General features: G+C 39.9%; 2 protein-coding genes across 2 annotated transcripts; one reads left to right on the forward strand and one right to left on the reverse strand.

Moving 5' to 3' along the window:
• The first annotated feature begins 6,080 nt into the window (after positions 1 to 6,080).
• Positions 6,081 to 11,581, forward strand: LOC133992595 (gastrin-releasing peptide receptor-like). Its single transcript, XM_062431281.1, has 3 exons — positions 6,081 to 6,496; positions 10,279 to 10,624; positions 11,267 to 11,581. The coding sequence occupies exons 1-3, from the start codon at positions 6,081 to 6,083 to the stop codon at positions 11,579 to 11,581; spliced, it is 1,077 nt and encodes a 358-aa protein (XP_062287265.1).
• Positions 11,582 to 13,993: 2,412 nt separating this feature from the next.
• On the reverse strand, positions 13,994 to 16,588 carry asb11 (ankyrin repeat and SOCS box containing 11). The gene is made up of 7 exons (XM_062431628.1): positions 16,492 to 16,588; positions 16,009 to 16,088; positions 15,788 to 15,895; positions 15,456 to 15,606; positions 15,237 to 15,371; positions 14,349 to 14,537; positions 13,994 to 14,250 (listed from the first exon to the last, which is right to left on the reverse strand). Exons 1-7 carry the CDS (start codon positions 16,586 to 16,588, stop codon positions 14,126 to 14,128), a joined length of 885 nt encoding a protein of 294 aa, XP_062287612.1. The 3' UTR covers positions 13,994 to 14,125.
• Between the last annotated feature and the right edge of the window lie 672 nt (positions 16,589 to 17,260).

A 17,260-nucleotide genomic window follows, 5' to 3' on the forward strand; every position in this document is an offset into this window, starting at 1 on the left:
CTTTAAACTTTTGGTGTATTGTGTTATAGTGTTTATTTTGACCACATCATTTCTATCAATTAGGGCAGATAAAATGACCTGTGTGAAGGTGGGATGTATGCAGGGCTGCTGTATTAGACTGCATGACAACTGATTGTTTTTTGTAATTATAAGTAGGTTAATTATTATACAGAACTGCCCCCTGAGTGCTTTAGTTGTCTAGCTGCTCAGGTAAAAGTCATGTCAAATACTAATATATGTACTGTTGGGTAGCTGAACTTTTAATAAGCTGACATTGTACATAAATCTAAATCTGCAAATCAAGTTAATGTCATAAGAGCCTAAAGACTAAACAAAACATGCATAAAGGATAAAAATGAATGGAGCTGAAAGCATCCAACATAAAACATTTAGGGAACACATTAAATAGTTGGTTGTAATATTTGCATATTTGCAAATGCTGTACACTGTTTGGGCCTATTATATAGATAAATAAATAAAGATAACTGAAATATGTAAATATATGAAATGTATCTTAAATTCATACATGAATCAGTGGAGCACACTACAACTACTGCTAATTATAATAAATATAGTGTGAAGAGTGACTAAGTGACCTATATTTATGAATATTATATTGAACTTTACATATGAATGAATCAATAATCAAATAAGATAAAATTCATAATAACATGAAATCATTAAAAGGGATCATATGTAATGTGAATACTTACTTTGATTTACTTTTTTGCTGATACCATTTCTGTACTATAATTTAAGTAATAAAGTATTTTTTCTATTATTGGGACCTATTTTACTCCACTGCTCTTCATTACACGTTCCCAGTTTTTCCATTGTTGGCCCTGAAATGTTCGATCCATATTTCAAAAACTTATTTTAAGACCCATCTATTTTCCTTAGCCGCTGCAATTAATCCTATAACGATAGCTGAATCCATTTAGTTTTTCCAAATTCTCAGTGTGGCTTCTTTGGACACTTGAACAGAATTGAGACGTTGTTAATATTATCAGTTCTACCTGTGCTTCTCCTGCTATGACCATTCAAAATGTCTGCAGTGACAAAGGTCTATTCATCCTGAGAATCACCAGTGTCAAGTCATTCTTATTGGTTAATGCCGCAGTTTAGCTTCTTCACCAACAGATGGGGACAGAGGCCCATAGGCTCAGCCGTACGCTGTCCATGGTGCTGAAAACAGCTCCGACTTCAATGTTGCCCCAAAACTAAGGAGTGATAACTATATCATACAATTGTTTTATTTGTGACTTCATACATAATCAGAGTAACTAAATTAACAGTTTCACACTAGAAGGCTGTTTTCACATTCATCTGCAGTTTATCTGTGTTCATTGAAAACTATGAGCATGAGTTATTTGGAAGCCAATATTGGTTCAATACTATACTTACACAAGTGCAATATGGAAACTTGAAGTCTCCAGTGCTCAAATAGTAAAATTGGACTTTACAGTGAAGTAGGAGGCACCTTGTGTCCAGCAGTTAAACCTCTGAAATTAAACCTATTTGCATATTCATCTATCCTGGAGTTTTTAATGAGGAAGAAGGAGGAAATGTCATGTTCAGTATTTGGATGTTGTGGAAAAACCATATCAGACATTCATGATTGTTCTAAGCAGAAAAGTTTTATGTGTCTTAATACCTGTCTGGAGGGGGTCTTTAAGGTACCGATTCTTTACTTTCAACTTACTCTGCTTAATTCTGCTCATAGTTAGCTGTTGCTTTATATTAAACCATCAAACACACAAATTAATCAGAACTATCACAGGTAGCCAGTGTCAGCTGTGTTCATTACTGTTGTATCACACTGGGTGCCATTTCCAAAACGATTGAGTCGGTTATCAGAGTCAAGATTGTGTGAGAGAAGCTTTGAATCAATTCTAAATTTTAAATGAGTTTTTGATCCGTTTCCGTTTAAAGAAAGAGATTAAAAAAAAGAATGTCACAGAGATATGAGTGTAGAAGAAAAGGTCATCCTTTAAATGTGGAACTAATTACATATGTTTGAAGTTTTCTTTTAAAGAGTGTGGCTAGCCATTTTTTAATCAAACCTATCAATCAACCCTAGACCTAAACTCAATTATAACCAAATTGAAAGCCTCACTCTTGGTGTCTCACACCCAACCGGGAAAACTTTAGAGTCAGTTATCTTTGTTATAGTTTACCTACCACCTGCAGCATAAATCAACCTGACTTGACATTAAGAGAAAACTTAAAACCCATCTTTGCAGTTTGGCTTTTATCTAGTGCACGTTTACTTTTATTTCTTATTGTATTATTAGTTTGATTATATTATACTTCATTCATTTAAATACTTTTATTTAAACTCACATTCTATTTATTAACTATTAATTTACTGTTTTAGGGTCAGCAATTGGAGTTGCACTCAATGTATGACTTGTGCCATATAAATTAAGTTTTACCACTAAAAATTCATTAACTTTATTCCAAAAGTGAAATGAAGCTAAATGAATGCAATTTGAACAGATCCTTTAATAGAATTTATTCTGAAATAGAAAGTCGCAGGAGGAGGCAGGAGATAATGTAGAGAGAGAGAGATGGTGAAGGGAGAATAACAGTGGCACTCAGAGCTCTGAAAAACATCATTTGGTTCAAGTAGGCTCGTCTAGTTATTACTTGAAATAGCAGGCAGTGGGATCAGCAATGGCCTCTTGAGTGTGTTTGTGTTTGTGCAAGTAGCCATTTCACTTTGATGGCCATCTCTTTTTAGTCTTACAGAAATAGAAGGAAACTAATTATGCACATTCGGGGGTTGAAATGGTTTTTTTTTGCCAAGTCTGCAGCCATTTTGTTCTTATTAACCAATTTCGACTGAAGTCCTTAGAAGTGGACAACAGAAGAGTCTAGAAAATTTAAATGGTTCAAGTCATGCTCTGAAAAGCATATTTTCATCTGTCTTATCTGTGGCCTTGATACTAGAAACTCAATTTGCATTTATATTAGAAATGGCATTAGACTCAATTGGTGCCATCTGATGCACCAGCAAATAATGTTGCACCAGTGTTTTCTATAAGTCTTTGATTAGAGATACAAGGACCATGAACAATGTGAAGATGAAAGGTTTAGTGGAGACTCAAGAACAGCTCTCCTATAGCATTGAGTAATTGACCATAATGTAGCAGATCCATCTGCAGCAACTGATAGGAAAGGTTTTCATTCCATCTATGGTTGCAACAGATGAGACAAAAGGTCTTTTCGTAGACATTTTTACAAATGTATTAAAAATAAACTGAAATATCGCACATAAGTATTCACACCCTTTACTCAGTACTTTGTTGAGGCACCCTTGGGTGTCTTCTTGGGTATGAAGCTACAAGCTTGGCACACCTGTATTTGGGGTATTTCTCCCATTCTTCTCTGCAGATCTTCTCAAGCTCTGTCAGGTTAGATGGGGAGCGTCGCTGCACAGCTATTTTCATGTCTTTCCAGAGATGTTCAATTGGGTTCAAATCTGGGCTCTGGCTGGGCCACTCAAGGACATTCACAGACTTGTCCTGAAGCCACTCCTTTGTTGTCTTGGCTGTGTGCTTAGGGTAGTTGTCCTGTTGGAAGGTAAACCTTCGCCCTAGTCTGAGGTCCTAAGCGCTCTGGAGCAGGTTTTCATCAAGGATCTCTCTGTATTTTGCTCCGTTCATCTTTCCCTCGATCCTGACTAGTCTCCCAGTTCCTGCTGCTGAAAAACATCCCCACAGCATGATGCTGCCACCACCATGCTTCACCGTAGGGATGGTATTAGCCAGGTGATGGGAGGTGCCTGGTTTCCTCCAGATGTGACGCTTGGCATTCAGGCCAAAGAGTTCAATCTTGGTTTCATCAGACCAGAGAACCTTGTTTCTCATGGTCTGAGAGTCCTTTAGGTGCCTTATGGCAAACTCCAAGCGGGCTGTCATGTGCCTTTTACTGAGTAGAGGCTTCCGTCTGGCCACTCTACCATAAAGGCCTGATTGTTGGAGTGCTGCAATGATGGTTGTCCTTCTGGAAGGTTCTCCCATCTCCGGAGAGGAACGTGGAGCTCTGTTAGAGTGACCAACGGGTTCTTGGTCACCTTCCTGACCAAGGCCCTTCTCCCCCGATTGCTCAGTTTGGCTGGGCGGTCAGCTCTAGGAAGAGTCCTGGTGGTTCCAAACTTCTTCCATTTACAAATGATGGAGACCACTGTGCTCTTCGGGACCTTCAATGCTGCAGATTTTTTTTGCACCCTTCCCCAGATCTGTGCCTCGATACACTCCTGTCTCGGAGGTTTACAGACAATTCCTTTGACTTCATGGCTTGGTTTCTGCTCTGACATGCACTGTCAACAGTGAGACCTTATATAGACAGGTGTGTGCCTTTCCAAATCATGTCCAATCAATTGAATTTACTACAGGTGGACTCCAATCAAGGTGTAGAAATATCTCAAGAATGATCAGTGGAAACAGGATGCACCTGAGCTCAATTTTGAGTGTCATAGCAAAGGGAGTGAATACTTATGTACATGCAATATTTCAGCTTTTTATTTTTAATAAATTTGCAAGAATATCTAAAAAACCTTTTTCACTTTGTCATTATGGGGTATTGTGTGTAGATTGATGAGAAAAAAAATGTAATCAATTTTGGACAAGGCTGTAATATAACAAAATGTGGGGGAAGTGAAGGGGTGTGAATACTTTCCATATGCACTGTATATGTATGCAGGAACAGCAAGATTAACCCATGTTGCCATATTGATTGGCCTGCCCAGCCTGCTCTCCCATGCTCACCTGTCCTGTGTTTTGGCTGCCACACCCTCCTAATCACCTTGTTACCCAATCATCATGTTCCCTCCTTACTCTGGTCTCTGCTTCCGCTTCAGCTGAGCCTTGTTTTGTGATTAGACCTGTATGTATATATACCCATCTGGTTTGTCAGATCATCAGTGTATCTGGTGTTCCTTGCCTGTTACGCAGTGAAGCAAGCACAGTTTAATGAGTTTGCAGCCTACCCTTCCTAAACTGGCTCATGCCCAAATCTGTTCCTGGTAACCCACATGGCCCTGGTAGGTCCTCAAAGTATTTGCCGGAGACCCCGGCTTCATGTAAAGAAACCCAGAATTTCTTTGGGCCATGTAACTACCGTGCAAGTCTCTTGAACAGCCTGTCCTGTAAGCTGCAGCGCTACAGAGACTCAGCCTCACAACGCACACATTAAACACTTTGAAATAATGATAATAATACATATTGATACACAACCCACAGACCACACATAAACACACACACATATACTTGCTGTACATTTTAGATTTCAGAAACTTTCAAAAGTATATATAAAGGTGGCTCATAGCTAAAAATCTAATACCTAAACAATTATTTAACTTTTTGGTAAGATGGACTGATCTTGACGAGTGCTGCAGAGCCCATGTTGTCATGATGTACACGTTGTTTGGTAATGTGACATAACATCACTACTCCCAAGTCCTGTTATCAAACATTGACCTGTGCACTACCTGTGCCTTAGTTACCTCAGCAGATGCCAAAACCACTATCTGAAATTTTCTCAACTTAAAACTTTTAGTTGATTGCATTACTTGTTACTTTGAATAAAATGTTAGAACAACAATTTTGAAGTTGGGCTTTTTAGAGTGTATAAGGTGGCATAGTCTTTACAAGTCAAACATTTAAGGATAGTCTTTCTTGCTTTGTATAACAATATTCCAGTTAGGTCTGCATTATGATCAGTTTTTGCATTTTCCACCTATAGCTGTTAATATACATTGAAAGTTTCATAACTTCAAATCACATCCAGTCAAGATGAACACTTAAGTTTTCACTTTCTATGTTACCTAATTAAAGATAACATTGAATTTAGGTGTTAAGGTGTTAAGTTTAGGTGTAATTCAGATCAGTGTATATTGTTTTTTTAGTTTTTTTAAATATCTTATATCTTCTTTTATCTGACTCTGACAGCTTTCAACCTGCAGTGCGCAAAATGACGCACAGCTGGATAGTGTAGTTTATAAAGCCACTCACCAAACGCACCAGCGACATCAGACTCTCCCGTTGAAGACCTCTGTCCTCGCCCTGTATGCTGTGATGTCTCTGGAGGATTCCTTCGTGTTAGGTCCAGATGACAGCGGGCTGTCGGGTCTCAATGTCTCCAGGCTGTTTTTTGACTCCACGGGAGAAGGGTACCAGTACAACATCTGGCTCCCAGGCATCGGAATTGCTGCTGTCTACGGTATCATCATCATCGTAGGTCTGGTGGGAAATGTAACTTTAATGAAGATATGTCTAGTGGTGAAGTCCATGCGTACGGTGCCAAACTTGTTCTTGTCCAGCCTGGCTCTGGGGGACCTGCTGCTGCTAGTGACCTGCGCCCCGGTGGACGCCAGCAGATACCTGGTGGACGAGTGGCTCTTTGGCCGGGTTGGATGCAAACTCATCCCGTTCATCCAGCTCACCTCGGTGGGAGTGTCCGTTTTCACCCTTACTGCTCTCTCCGCTGACCGGTACTCCTCACACAGTTGATTCTTTAAAAAGTGTTTTTAACTCAACTTCTTCATTCCCCCTTAAACACCCCGTAGGTTTGTTTAAATTAAAAACCAATCCGCGCTGAAGCTGCATAGTGCTCACAATGACTGAAATATTCAAAACCAAAATATGTTTTTAATGGCTTTAGTATCATATCAAATGAAAATACACTATATATTACGTCTTTGAAACATTTAATGCACATTTCAGTTCCGCTGACTTACAGTGTCGTAGTTTCTCTGCACCATGGTGCATATTTATTTTTAAGACTTGCAAGTCTTAAAAATAAATATGATTCTGTTTTTTACGTGTTTTAATCCTCAATATTTTTTGCCTGTAGGCCTACATTTAATTTGTGTAGATAATGATGTAAATAAATGCTCTAAGATCTTCTTTCTGTCAAAAATGAAATTCAATGCCAATTTTTAATAATTATATTAATTATTATAATTATTTGGTCTAAAACATAATGACATTTTCTTAAAAATGGCACAACAAGTGCCTTTAACTTGATTTAAAATCTCAAAATAATCAAAGTCCACTTACTGTTCCCTTCTTGACTCCTTCAAATTCCTAATTTTTTACAAACTAGGCTACAAGAATGACATGATTTTAGTGTACTCAAATTCCATGTTGACATATTTTTTTTGGAAATTTTCAAATAAAGTTATGTGGGTTTGAACAATGTTTGTCTGCACAATGCACATTTACAAAGATAAACACACCAGTAGGTTGAATAGTTAGATATATACAGTTATTACAATGAGACTGATGCAATTATCTTGCAAAACTGTGTCTCAAAACACCTCATTTTATTGATTGCTATCAGTTAGACTGATTTACTACAATGTGATCATTTAAATGTAGAACTTCAATGATTTTGGTGGTACCTCTGTGAAGAAACAACCTGAAACAGTTAATATTCAGTCTGGAATTTGTTGAAAAGTGTTGGGAGCATCTTTCAGTATTTCCAGCACATTTGACGTATTGAAATTTTAGCCTTAGCTTTCAAGAGCAAAAGATATTTAATAACAAACATTTAATACCAGTTTTGATTAACAAATTATTTCCTTGATGTGTCTCATTATTCTATCCACGAGCTAATTTTGTCATTCCTGTTTTGATTTAAAGCTTAAATTAATTTTCTCTGTGGTATAAGATAAGCTTTTAAAGATTATCTTGCTGTGATTGCAGAAAGGAAGAAGAAGAAATTGAGTCTATGATGAAAAAAAGCTAGGATTAATGTAATGGTAACAGTTGGGGGTTCCCGAGAGGGGGCAGGGGAGGTGGGGTTGGATGGACACAACAGCATCAGACCCAGCAACTGATATGAGCATGCAGTGTGCATGTGGCAAAATCTGTAATAAACTATCCCAGCTTGAAGATTCACCAAGTGAGGATGAAGTGGGTGGCAGGATAAGGAACAACACAAGGCAAAGGTGATGTCCAACCTGGTGAGACGAAACCCAGAGTGCTCGGAGCCTCTGTGTTGCAAAATAATCCCTTCTAACATCAAGTCTAATAGGAGGTGGATCAAATATCCTGCAGTGAAAGCAGTTTGACAAAAATGTCAACCAAATTCTGGAGGCAACGGTGAAGGGAGAGGTCAATAGCAGGCTACAAGCCATGAAAGCAATCAGCTGAAGTCCCAGAACAAGGAAGCAGGAAAAGAGGAACACATTGGCTTTGCTCTGTTGATGTGCCTCCTATGAAAGAAGATCAGGATCCTCCGCTGGGCACAGCGGTATTGGAGGTGGAGGTGGTCACGAAAGGGTCCAAAAACATGCTGCCTTTATTGCAAACCCCTTCAAGTTCACTAAGGAGTTGCGGGGGGGATTGGGAGAGGTCATTCACTAAGCAAGGTAAACTGCTCCAGGACCAAGTAGCTCTTTGTACAAAGTGTAAAGTCATCTGGAGAAGGGGAAAGATCCCAGAAAAACGGAGAGTGGCTGAAGAGTTGTGGATCCTGAAAGGTTTTCTTCAATGCCATTTATAACCAGCTGTGCACCTGTCTGGCCAAGAACATGTACTGTATAGCAACACATCTGTCCAAAGTGGTAGTATCTCAGGGATGCCAGGTTGTATGGAGCACATCTCTGTGGTGACACAGCTCATCAGGGAGGCCAGAGAGAACAAAGGCAACCTGTCAGTGTTTGGTGCGATATGGAAAAAGCATATGGTTTCATTCCAACAAAGCTGGTGCAGATCACACTGACCAAACATCACATCCCCAGAAGACTCAGAGACATCATCACTGATTACTACAGCAATTTAAGGATGAGGGTCTGCTCAGGAGCAATTACGTCAACCTGGTCCAAGTGGAGATCAGCATCATCACAGGGTGCACAGTTGTTGAACTGGAGTGCAGAGGGCCCCGAATTAATTCCTCTCAACAGCAACCCTCCATCGGGGCATTCATAGATGACTCCACAGTCACTGCAGAATCAGACCCGGGTTGCTAGTAGATTCTACAGGGGCTCAAAAAGCTGGTGCAGTGGGTCCAGATGTGTTTCAAACTAGCCAAATCAAGATCTATGGTGCCATGGAAAGGGAAAGAGGGTCAGCAAACACCTCATGAAATGGCTGGGACTGTCAAAGAGCCTGAGCAGCATCGCACTCTACGGATACCACTCTACTGTCACTATCACTCCACTGCCCTTCAAAGGGGAAATTCAAGGTAACAAGAGCCAGAGAAGTGGTACAGTACAGGGACTCAAGTTGGTTAAAACAGGGATCCAAGTGAGGATTGGCAGGAAGTGGAAAGCCAAGGAAGCTGTTTAGGAAGCTGGAGCAAGTGGTAGTGGTCGATCAAGCAGGGCTGGGCTAGGATCCTCTCAAACACCCCAAATTAACACCATCAAAGGGAAGGAAAGGTGTTGAATAGCTCAGGAGTAGGTGACAGAAGCAGTGGAGGACATAAGAAGCAATTCAGTGGGAATGAAGCAACAGGGACAGGATGGGAGAATGCAGTCGAGAGGAAAGTGACCTGGGCTGAGGTTTGGAAAGCCGAGCCACACTGCTTCAAATTTCTTATCCAGGCAGTGTATGATGTGCTACCAAGCCTGCAAAGGATTTGCATCTGTTGGTAGACCTTGATGGCAGCTGAAGTTCCTTAACCATATTGCAGCCACCATTCTGTGACCAGACATTGTCCTTGTGTCTGAGTCCAACAAGCAAGCTGTGATGCTGGAGCTGACAGTCCCATGGGAAGATTTCTTGGAAGAGGCCTTTGAAAGGAAACTCTCCAAGTATGCAGGACAACTGTCAGCAGGCTGGACAGAGAGCTCTGAGGTGTCTCCCACTGGAGGTTGGATGCAGGGGATTTGCAGCCTTCAGACATTTGGGCATGGAGGGAGAGAGGAAGAGGAGAGACATCTGCAGTACCACTGATGCAGCAGAGACGTCTGTGGTACAAAAGAGGAGAGCCATGTAGTCATAAGTAGCTAGCTGACTGGACATGAGCTGAAGACTGATCAGCTCCAGCTACATTGCCTGGAGGAGGGTGTATGATGGCGAAAGACCTGAAACACCCATTGATTCCAGGAACATCTCTGAAGATGTGTCCAGAGGCATCAGTACATGTATGTACACAGTCTGCCTCAGTACAAAGTGGTGGAGTGCCACATTGAAAACAATTGTTTTTCATAGCATGTATAATCAGAAAGTTTAAATTAGGTTATCAGGGGCCATCTTGAACAGGAAAAAAGCATTATCATTCCAGTTTACAGTGATGCTCCACACATTTCTCCTCTCCATTTAGGTACAGAGCGATTGTCAAACCCCTGGACAGGTCCAGCGCTACACTCAGTATCTGTCTACGGGCTGGGGCAATCTGGCTTCTCTCTGGGGCTCTGGCAATTCCTGAAGCTGTCTTCTCTGACCTGCACACCTTCACCACCAGCCACACCAATGAGACATTTGTGACCTGTGCACCGTACCCCCATGCTGGGGAGCTACACCCAAAGATTCACTCCACTGCCTCCTTCCTGATCTTCTACATCATCCCACTCTTCATCATATCCATTTACTACTGCTTCATTGCCCGCAGCCTGGTCAGGAGCTCTGTGGCCATTCCCGCTGAAGGACACCTGCACATGCAGAAACAGGTGAGAGCATTCACAGTTTTCAATTTCAATTAATACTTGTTCTAAAACCTTTTAACAAAATCATTAAGTCCCCCAGATATGCAAGGAATTTGTCACTGGTTTAGTGGCTCACAGTGTAAAGAAAGTGCAAAGAAGTGAGTAGAGCAAAGAGTGAAGTAAATGGTAAAAAAGTGATGTTACTTTATATACATATATAGGTGGTTACGTACAGTATATGCAACCTGTTCAAATATACAGTAATGAATTAAATGTATTACACATTTTGTATTTTAAACTATATAAATATGTATAAGTTGTAGGTGCAGTTGGTATTACAGTGTGTATACTGAACATCTAATTGCACATGCAACACTACTGACACCCTGCTGAAAAAAACAAAACAAACAAAGGGGAGAATTACTACTTTCATATCTAAGAATCTGAGCTGGTCTACTGATGAGAAACATTGATTGATTGTTTGATACACAGGAGAAACTCATTAAGATTTTTATTGTAGGAATGCTTTCTTGCAGAGGAAACGAAAAAGTGTATAGTTACATGATAACACACAATATTGCTGCCAACAATAATATAAAGAAATAAAATAAAAATGTCAACAAGGAGACAAATAAATGCTTTCTTCTCTTCATACTGCCCTCTCAGATAAAGTCCAGGAAGCGTCTGGCAAAGACCGTGCTGGTGTTTGTTGGCTTGTTTGCTGTCTGTTGGCTGCCCAGTCATGTGATCTACCTGTACCGCTCCTATCACTACGACCAGGTGGATACGTCGCTGGGCCATTTCATCGCCAGTGTGTGTGCTCGCATTTTGGCCTTCACCAGCTCCTGTATGAACCCATTTGCCCTCTACCTGATGAGCAAAAGCTTCAGAAAACATTTTAACAAGCAGCTGATGTGCTGCCATCCTCAGAAACGCTTGTACAGCCAGAATAGCAGGAACACAAACATAACCACTGTCTGAAAGCATCCGTTACCCTGCGGAGAGTTTAATTAACTTGATCTGGAGTCGTGTTGATAAGGTGATAGTCATCTCCTCACACTGATTTCAACGGACGCCATGTTCAGTTCTGATTCAGAAGTGTTAACATGATGAATTGGTACAACCACTTGCTGAGCCATCGCAGTCATGAGTTTATCACTTCTCACTTACCTTTTATTACAAAATACACTGAAATAATGTTAAATTTAAAAAAAACAACAATCCAGCTATCAAAAGAACAGTTTCTGAAAATCAGAAGCAGTCAGTGCAGATGTAAACCTGCTCATCAGTAACTCTGATATAGAACATTTGTTGTACATATGTCAAACAAATGTAACCAAGCATAAACATCTTTATGGCTGGTAGCTTTTTCCTCTTTGTGTTATGAATCTGTTTGGTGTAAAACTCAAAGATTTTTAGATAGTAAAATGAAACTCACTAATGCATGAATTTGGTTCTGTTGCTTTTATCTGCTGTTGAGGAGCAGCAGTTTCCTCTGAAATTTGAGGGTTTGATGGTTGTAAAATATTCAAGTTGATGACATTCAGTTTCCGCTGTTCTGGGCACCGGAAATGTGTTTTATGCAAGATTTGTTGGCCAGATGTATTGTTGTGTCAAATGTTAAGTTTACAGAAGAATTTTCGAATGTCTCATGGTGTTCCTGTTAAATATATTTGAGCTCCTTAGTGGTGTTTTGTAGCTTTTGGTTCATTCTTAATGAAGGGTTAATCCTGTGTAATAATTACATGTATAATAATATGTAGGGCTACAAGTGATGATTATCTTTATAATGAATTAATCTGTTTTTTTTTATTAAATAATTTCTTTTAGCCCTAAAAAATGTCAGACAATATACATTTCCCAAAGCTAAATGTGAAAACTTCAAATAACTTGATTAGTCGGACCAACAGTCCAAAACCTGTGATAATACATTCACAATTATATAAAACAGAGAAAAAAAGCTAATGCTAACATTTTAAGAAGCCAGAAACAGTGAATATTTAGCAGTTTTAGGCATATAGACGACCATGTTGCTAAGTCTGTCAGTCAGACTTTGGTCCAGATTGACATTACAGACATTCAACACCCCCTCCAAAATTAATTGTAATAACTTTGTTAATCCTCTGACTTTTTTTCTTTTCTTGACCAAATACTTTTGATAATCAGTGAATGGCAGTATGCTTATGTGTTAAACTGTGATGGTAAACAAGCTCAAAGTGCTGCTGTTCATGAGTGCAATCATTTCAGTCTTAATATGTTGCTGTTGTGCAGTCTAACAAAGTATTCACATATACGACAATCATGTTAATATGACAGAACTGTGCTGTACATTTGTTGTTGAATTGTGCCATCCTGATCATGAATATGTGCTGAAGATATTTGGATGTTTATCTATTACTAAAATTGATTTGAGATGTCAATTTTAAGAGGTTTTGTGATTGTGAGCCCTTAGCTGTTACTCAATAAACATGAAACTTTTTGGTGAATCGATTGATACCACAGAGGAACAGGAGCACAGCAGGAGTCATTCACTGCGCTGTATTTCTGACTTTTCCCATGGTGTTACACATCAGAGCTCAAGGTGGTGAGCTGATGTGGAAATTGAATTATAATCTTAGAATTAGTGTTATTCCGTTGAGTCAGTAGGCCTGCCTTTTTTATATAACCTGCGCCTAGTGTAAACCCACTAAGAACTGTGGGCTTCAAAGAAAATGTCAACATCTAAGCGGCCAAATCTAATGTGTCCTCTCTGCACAACAGCTTCAAATGTAATTTTGTACACAGACAGATAAACAACAGCGAGATTGGACATTTCATTCTGAATGGTGTTATCATCTCACAGGAAGAGCATATGACCACTGAATTTGGGCAAGAGCAGCAGGAAATTCATCAACACACACAAACATATAACCCACTTTCAAAACTCTCGCTGAAGGTTTAGACCTTTCCGTGCTTTTTCAGTGAAAAAGCCTCAAGTTAAATCTACTCAAACAAGATACTTTAAGCCTCTGCAGAGGTGACCTTTTAAGGTGGCATTTGAATACAGGAAATTAATTCCCCTTGAGTAACACCATCCACAAAACTCAGTCCACCTCTCAGTTCTCTGACTTCTTTTTTCCTCAGACCCAATATACTCAAAGTGCTCTTTTAAATTTGTCTATTTCTTTAATCCATATGTTGACAATATTGCAAAAGCTGGAATTATTTCCAACAAACCTTTCTTCAACAAAATGAATACTCGTCACACAACTCTTCCACAGTACACCATGCTTTATTAACCAATTTTCGACTGCCTTGTCTAGTTTCCTTATTTACAGTCCGTTGATCAGCCATGTAACTAATAGATCACCATGGATACTAACAAAACAACACTACCATCATCATCATTTTTGACCACTCTACACAAAATACAATATTTACTATCTTGTACCTTTTATACCTATCTTGTGAGAGCCTGCATAAAAATATAAAACTGTCATCTTAAAAAAACATTTTTGGAACATTGTACAATCCATTGCAAAGACGTCATTGGTAGAGGAGGAAGTCCTTGATAATTGGTGGAAGGAAGAGGCTGGATGCGCTGTGGAGACGAGTCCTTCCCAGAGTTCGGCGGATACACAAACGACACAGCTGAGACAGAGAGCAGGGACCTGATCAGGCGAGAGAGAGAGAAAGGGTGTAGTTGTTATACATTAGATTTCATTTAGATTTGGGGTGTTTCTGTAACATACATGTGTGCACAACATACCTCTTTTCTGCAGTGCAATTCTCACTGCGCTGTTTGGCCCTGACAGATACAAAGGAGTCTTGCCCTCAGCATTCCTACAATACCCGTCAGCCCCAAAGTCTAGCAGAAGATCTACTATGTCGGCTCCTCCCTCTCGAACTGCAGCATGTAATGGGCTGTCCTGCCCACACCCTAATTGAACATCGGCCCCTACATGAAGACATAAAATAAGCCAAATGATTTTATTTAGACTATATATAGGTACAACCATTCATGGGTCCTCACAGACAGTTCCTTCCTGCACTTTTTGGTTAGAATGATTGAGAAACTATACTCAGTGAAAATTAGATGAAAAGATGAGAACTTGGAGCAGAGCTATGAAGAATATGAGATGGTTTACAGCCATCCCTGACAGTTCTGTAAATTAGAATGATAAATCTATCAGTTATATCCTGTTTCCTGTTTCCACTGAAAGTATAAATGGGGGGAAGACAAATTAGGGTGTAGCTAAAAATCACACAAGAACCAACTGAAACAATAGCAGCTCTTCTATACTATCATTCAACATAGTGTTATAAAGCAGAAAGTATAAAAATGAATGGCATGGATAATTCCACTCTGTACTGTTTGTATTACATAATAAATAAATCACAGTATGCACATTATCAATCAGTAAAACATTGGTGTATTGATTTAAATTAATACAGGGAATATAATATGCAACAAGAGCTGAGAACATGTAGTACAAATAAAGGATGATGGTCCTTGTTGGGTGTCAATATGTAGGTAAGTAAAACCAGAAGTGAAACCAGAAGTGAAATCAACAAAAGTGAGCACATGAGGGGCTCAATGTTAGGTTTTTCACTGTGTGGATGTACTGTTTGTTACACTGCAGAGGTTGCAGATTACCTGAGTGTAGCAACACATCTACGCAGGCTGCGGCTCGGGACATGCAGGCAGAATACAGCGGTGTCCCTACAACTGGCAGCTCCATGTCAATATGAGCTCCATACGAGATCAGCAGCTCCAAACACTCTCTGTGATCTGATGAAGAAACAACACTGCATCACAATCTGGGCTCTGACACACCATGTCTCTATATATCGGTACATATTTGCACATACACACCTTTCTTTGCGGCCTCGTGGATGGGCGATGCCAGCAGGTATGTGGTGTGGATGGAGGCACTGTGCTGCAAGATCAGCCTGACACAGGCAGCACTCCCGTTGCTGCAGGAGTTGCAGAGAGGGGTGGCGCCATCTGTTGATACTGCATCCACCTGTGGAGCAATGCGTAAGTAAACAAAATGATACCATTAATAAAAGAGCTGCACTTCTGATATAAGCAAATCAAATCAAAAGTGGTTCCTTATTCAAAATGTGTTCACAAATTCCTCCACATTTAAATCATATAAACCCTTAATTTAAACATAACTCCAAACTAACACTCAGCAATCTTACATTTGCACCACTGTCCAGCAGGAACTTTACACAACTATAATGGCCACCGAGACAAGCCTCGTGGAGAGGAGAGACCCTGTCCATGGTGAGTGTGTCTACATGGAAGCCCTGTAGGGGAAATCAGAGAGAATAAACTGTCTTTAGGTTTTTATTTGTATTTCATCACACAATCCCTGCTTGTGTTTTGCATTAATGCACATATCAGGACAGTGTAAGTTTACCTGAGCAATGAGGGATCTGAGTTGGAGCAGTCTGCCATGGTAGGCTGCTTCATGAAGAGGAGTTCTGTCCGACCAGGAGTCTGAGAAAGAAGATCAGAGAGGTCCCCATGTTCAGAAAACACACAGATACGCTCACAGCCAAAGTGATCTTGTTTTCTGTCTATTGTGATGTTAAAATGACCCCGTTTAAATACATGTTTATCTGGTTTTAGGGTCATCCCAATCCTAAACAACAAACTCCCTGAACTAACAACAATGAACTAGACACTCAGGGCCACTGCAGAGTACAGTCAACACTTTCAATATGCAATCCTTATTACAAAAACTAACTTTGAAGAACAAAAAACTAAACTATGAACACACAGGTATTTGTTGTTTAAAGTGGTTCTAAATCACTAAAATATTTGTATTAAATAAGTAATGCAGTGGTGTGATTCCTAAAGTCTCTCTTAATACAACTGAGCAAGAAGAAAAAAAGCTTACCAGCCATCAGAGAGTTGCACACCAGCCCCCCATAGATGTGCAGAGGCCTCTGCCAAGGTTGCAAGTATAGAGATACCTCTGTTTGAACAGCAGCCATGATGAAAATAAACCAACAGTAAACTCCTCCACCACTGTCCGGGACTCGAGCTTGCCCAGTCGGATGCACAAACCTGAAGTCAGCCTTCCTCCCACCTCTTATGTGGGTCCTTGACCACCTCCCCCACATTACCTCTTCCCGCCCACCCTTGTCCCAGTCTGGATGTAGTCAACAGTGCATAATAATGGTTGGTAGAATGGGCCTGAACTGATACATCGTGAGTTTAAAACTTACAAATGTGCATTTAGACACACCGACTTGGATTTTCTTAAACTGCTTCAACACAAAATGTTACATGTAGATGTGGATTTTTCTGTTATATTGTGAGATACAGGCACAGTTAATGTTACTATCATAAGATTGATGATTGAAATGCACTGAGACACATTCATATCCTCCTGAATGTCTTCTGTTGAACTGAAACAGTCAGTTCATCACACTCTCTGATCATTTGAGAGACACACTATTGCATGCAATGCACATATTTGCTTATTTGTTCTATAACTGCAAAAGTTAAGGCTCTACCTGCGTGAACTCATCTAAAGTCTCTTTTTCTTTTGCAGACATGATCTACTGTTCAACCTCCAATCACAACGACATGCAAATCTCTATCGTTAACCTTGAAAAGGGATGCCATCCCATCTCTATCACCTCCCATTCACAGCTATTGTT

Source organism: Scomber scombrus, chromosome 13 (assembly GCF_963691925.1).
Source record: "Scomber scombrus chromosome 13, fScoSco1.1, whole genome shotgun sequence".
In the NCBI taxonomy this organism is placed as follows: Eukaryota; Metazoa; Chordata; class Actinopteri; order Scombriformes; family Scombridae; genus Scomber; species Scomber scombrus.

Excerpts from the sequence above, each read along its gene's own strand:
- LOC133992595 (XM_062431281.1), top strand. The coding sequence starts at position 6,081 with ATGTCTCTGGAGGATTCCTTCGTGTTAGGTCCAGATGACAGCGGGCTG. Across the intron at positions 6,497-10,278 it reads ACTGCTCTCTCCGCTGACCG|GTACAGAGCGATTGTCAAAC; the intron begins GTACTCCTCACA and ends CTCTCCATTTAG. Across the intron at positions 10,625-11,266 it reads ACCTGCACATGCAGAAACAG|ATAAAGTCCAGGAAGCGTCT; the intron begins GTGAGAGCATTC and ends CTGCCCTCTCAG.
- asb11 (XM_062431628.1), bottom strand. The coding sequence starts at position 16,588 with ATGGCTGCTGTTCAAACAGAGGTATCTCTATACTTGCAACCTTGGCAG. Across the intron at positions 15,896-16,008 it reads TCAGATCCCTCATTGCTCAG|GGCTTCCATGTAGACACACT; the intron begins GTAAACTTACAC and ends TTTCCCCTACAG. Across the intron at positions 15,607-15,787 it reads TGCTGGACAGTGGTGCAAAT|GTGGATGCAGTATCAACAGA; the intron begins GTAAGATTGCTG and ends ATTGCTCCACAG.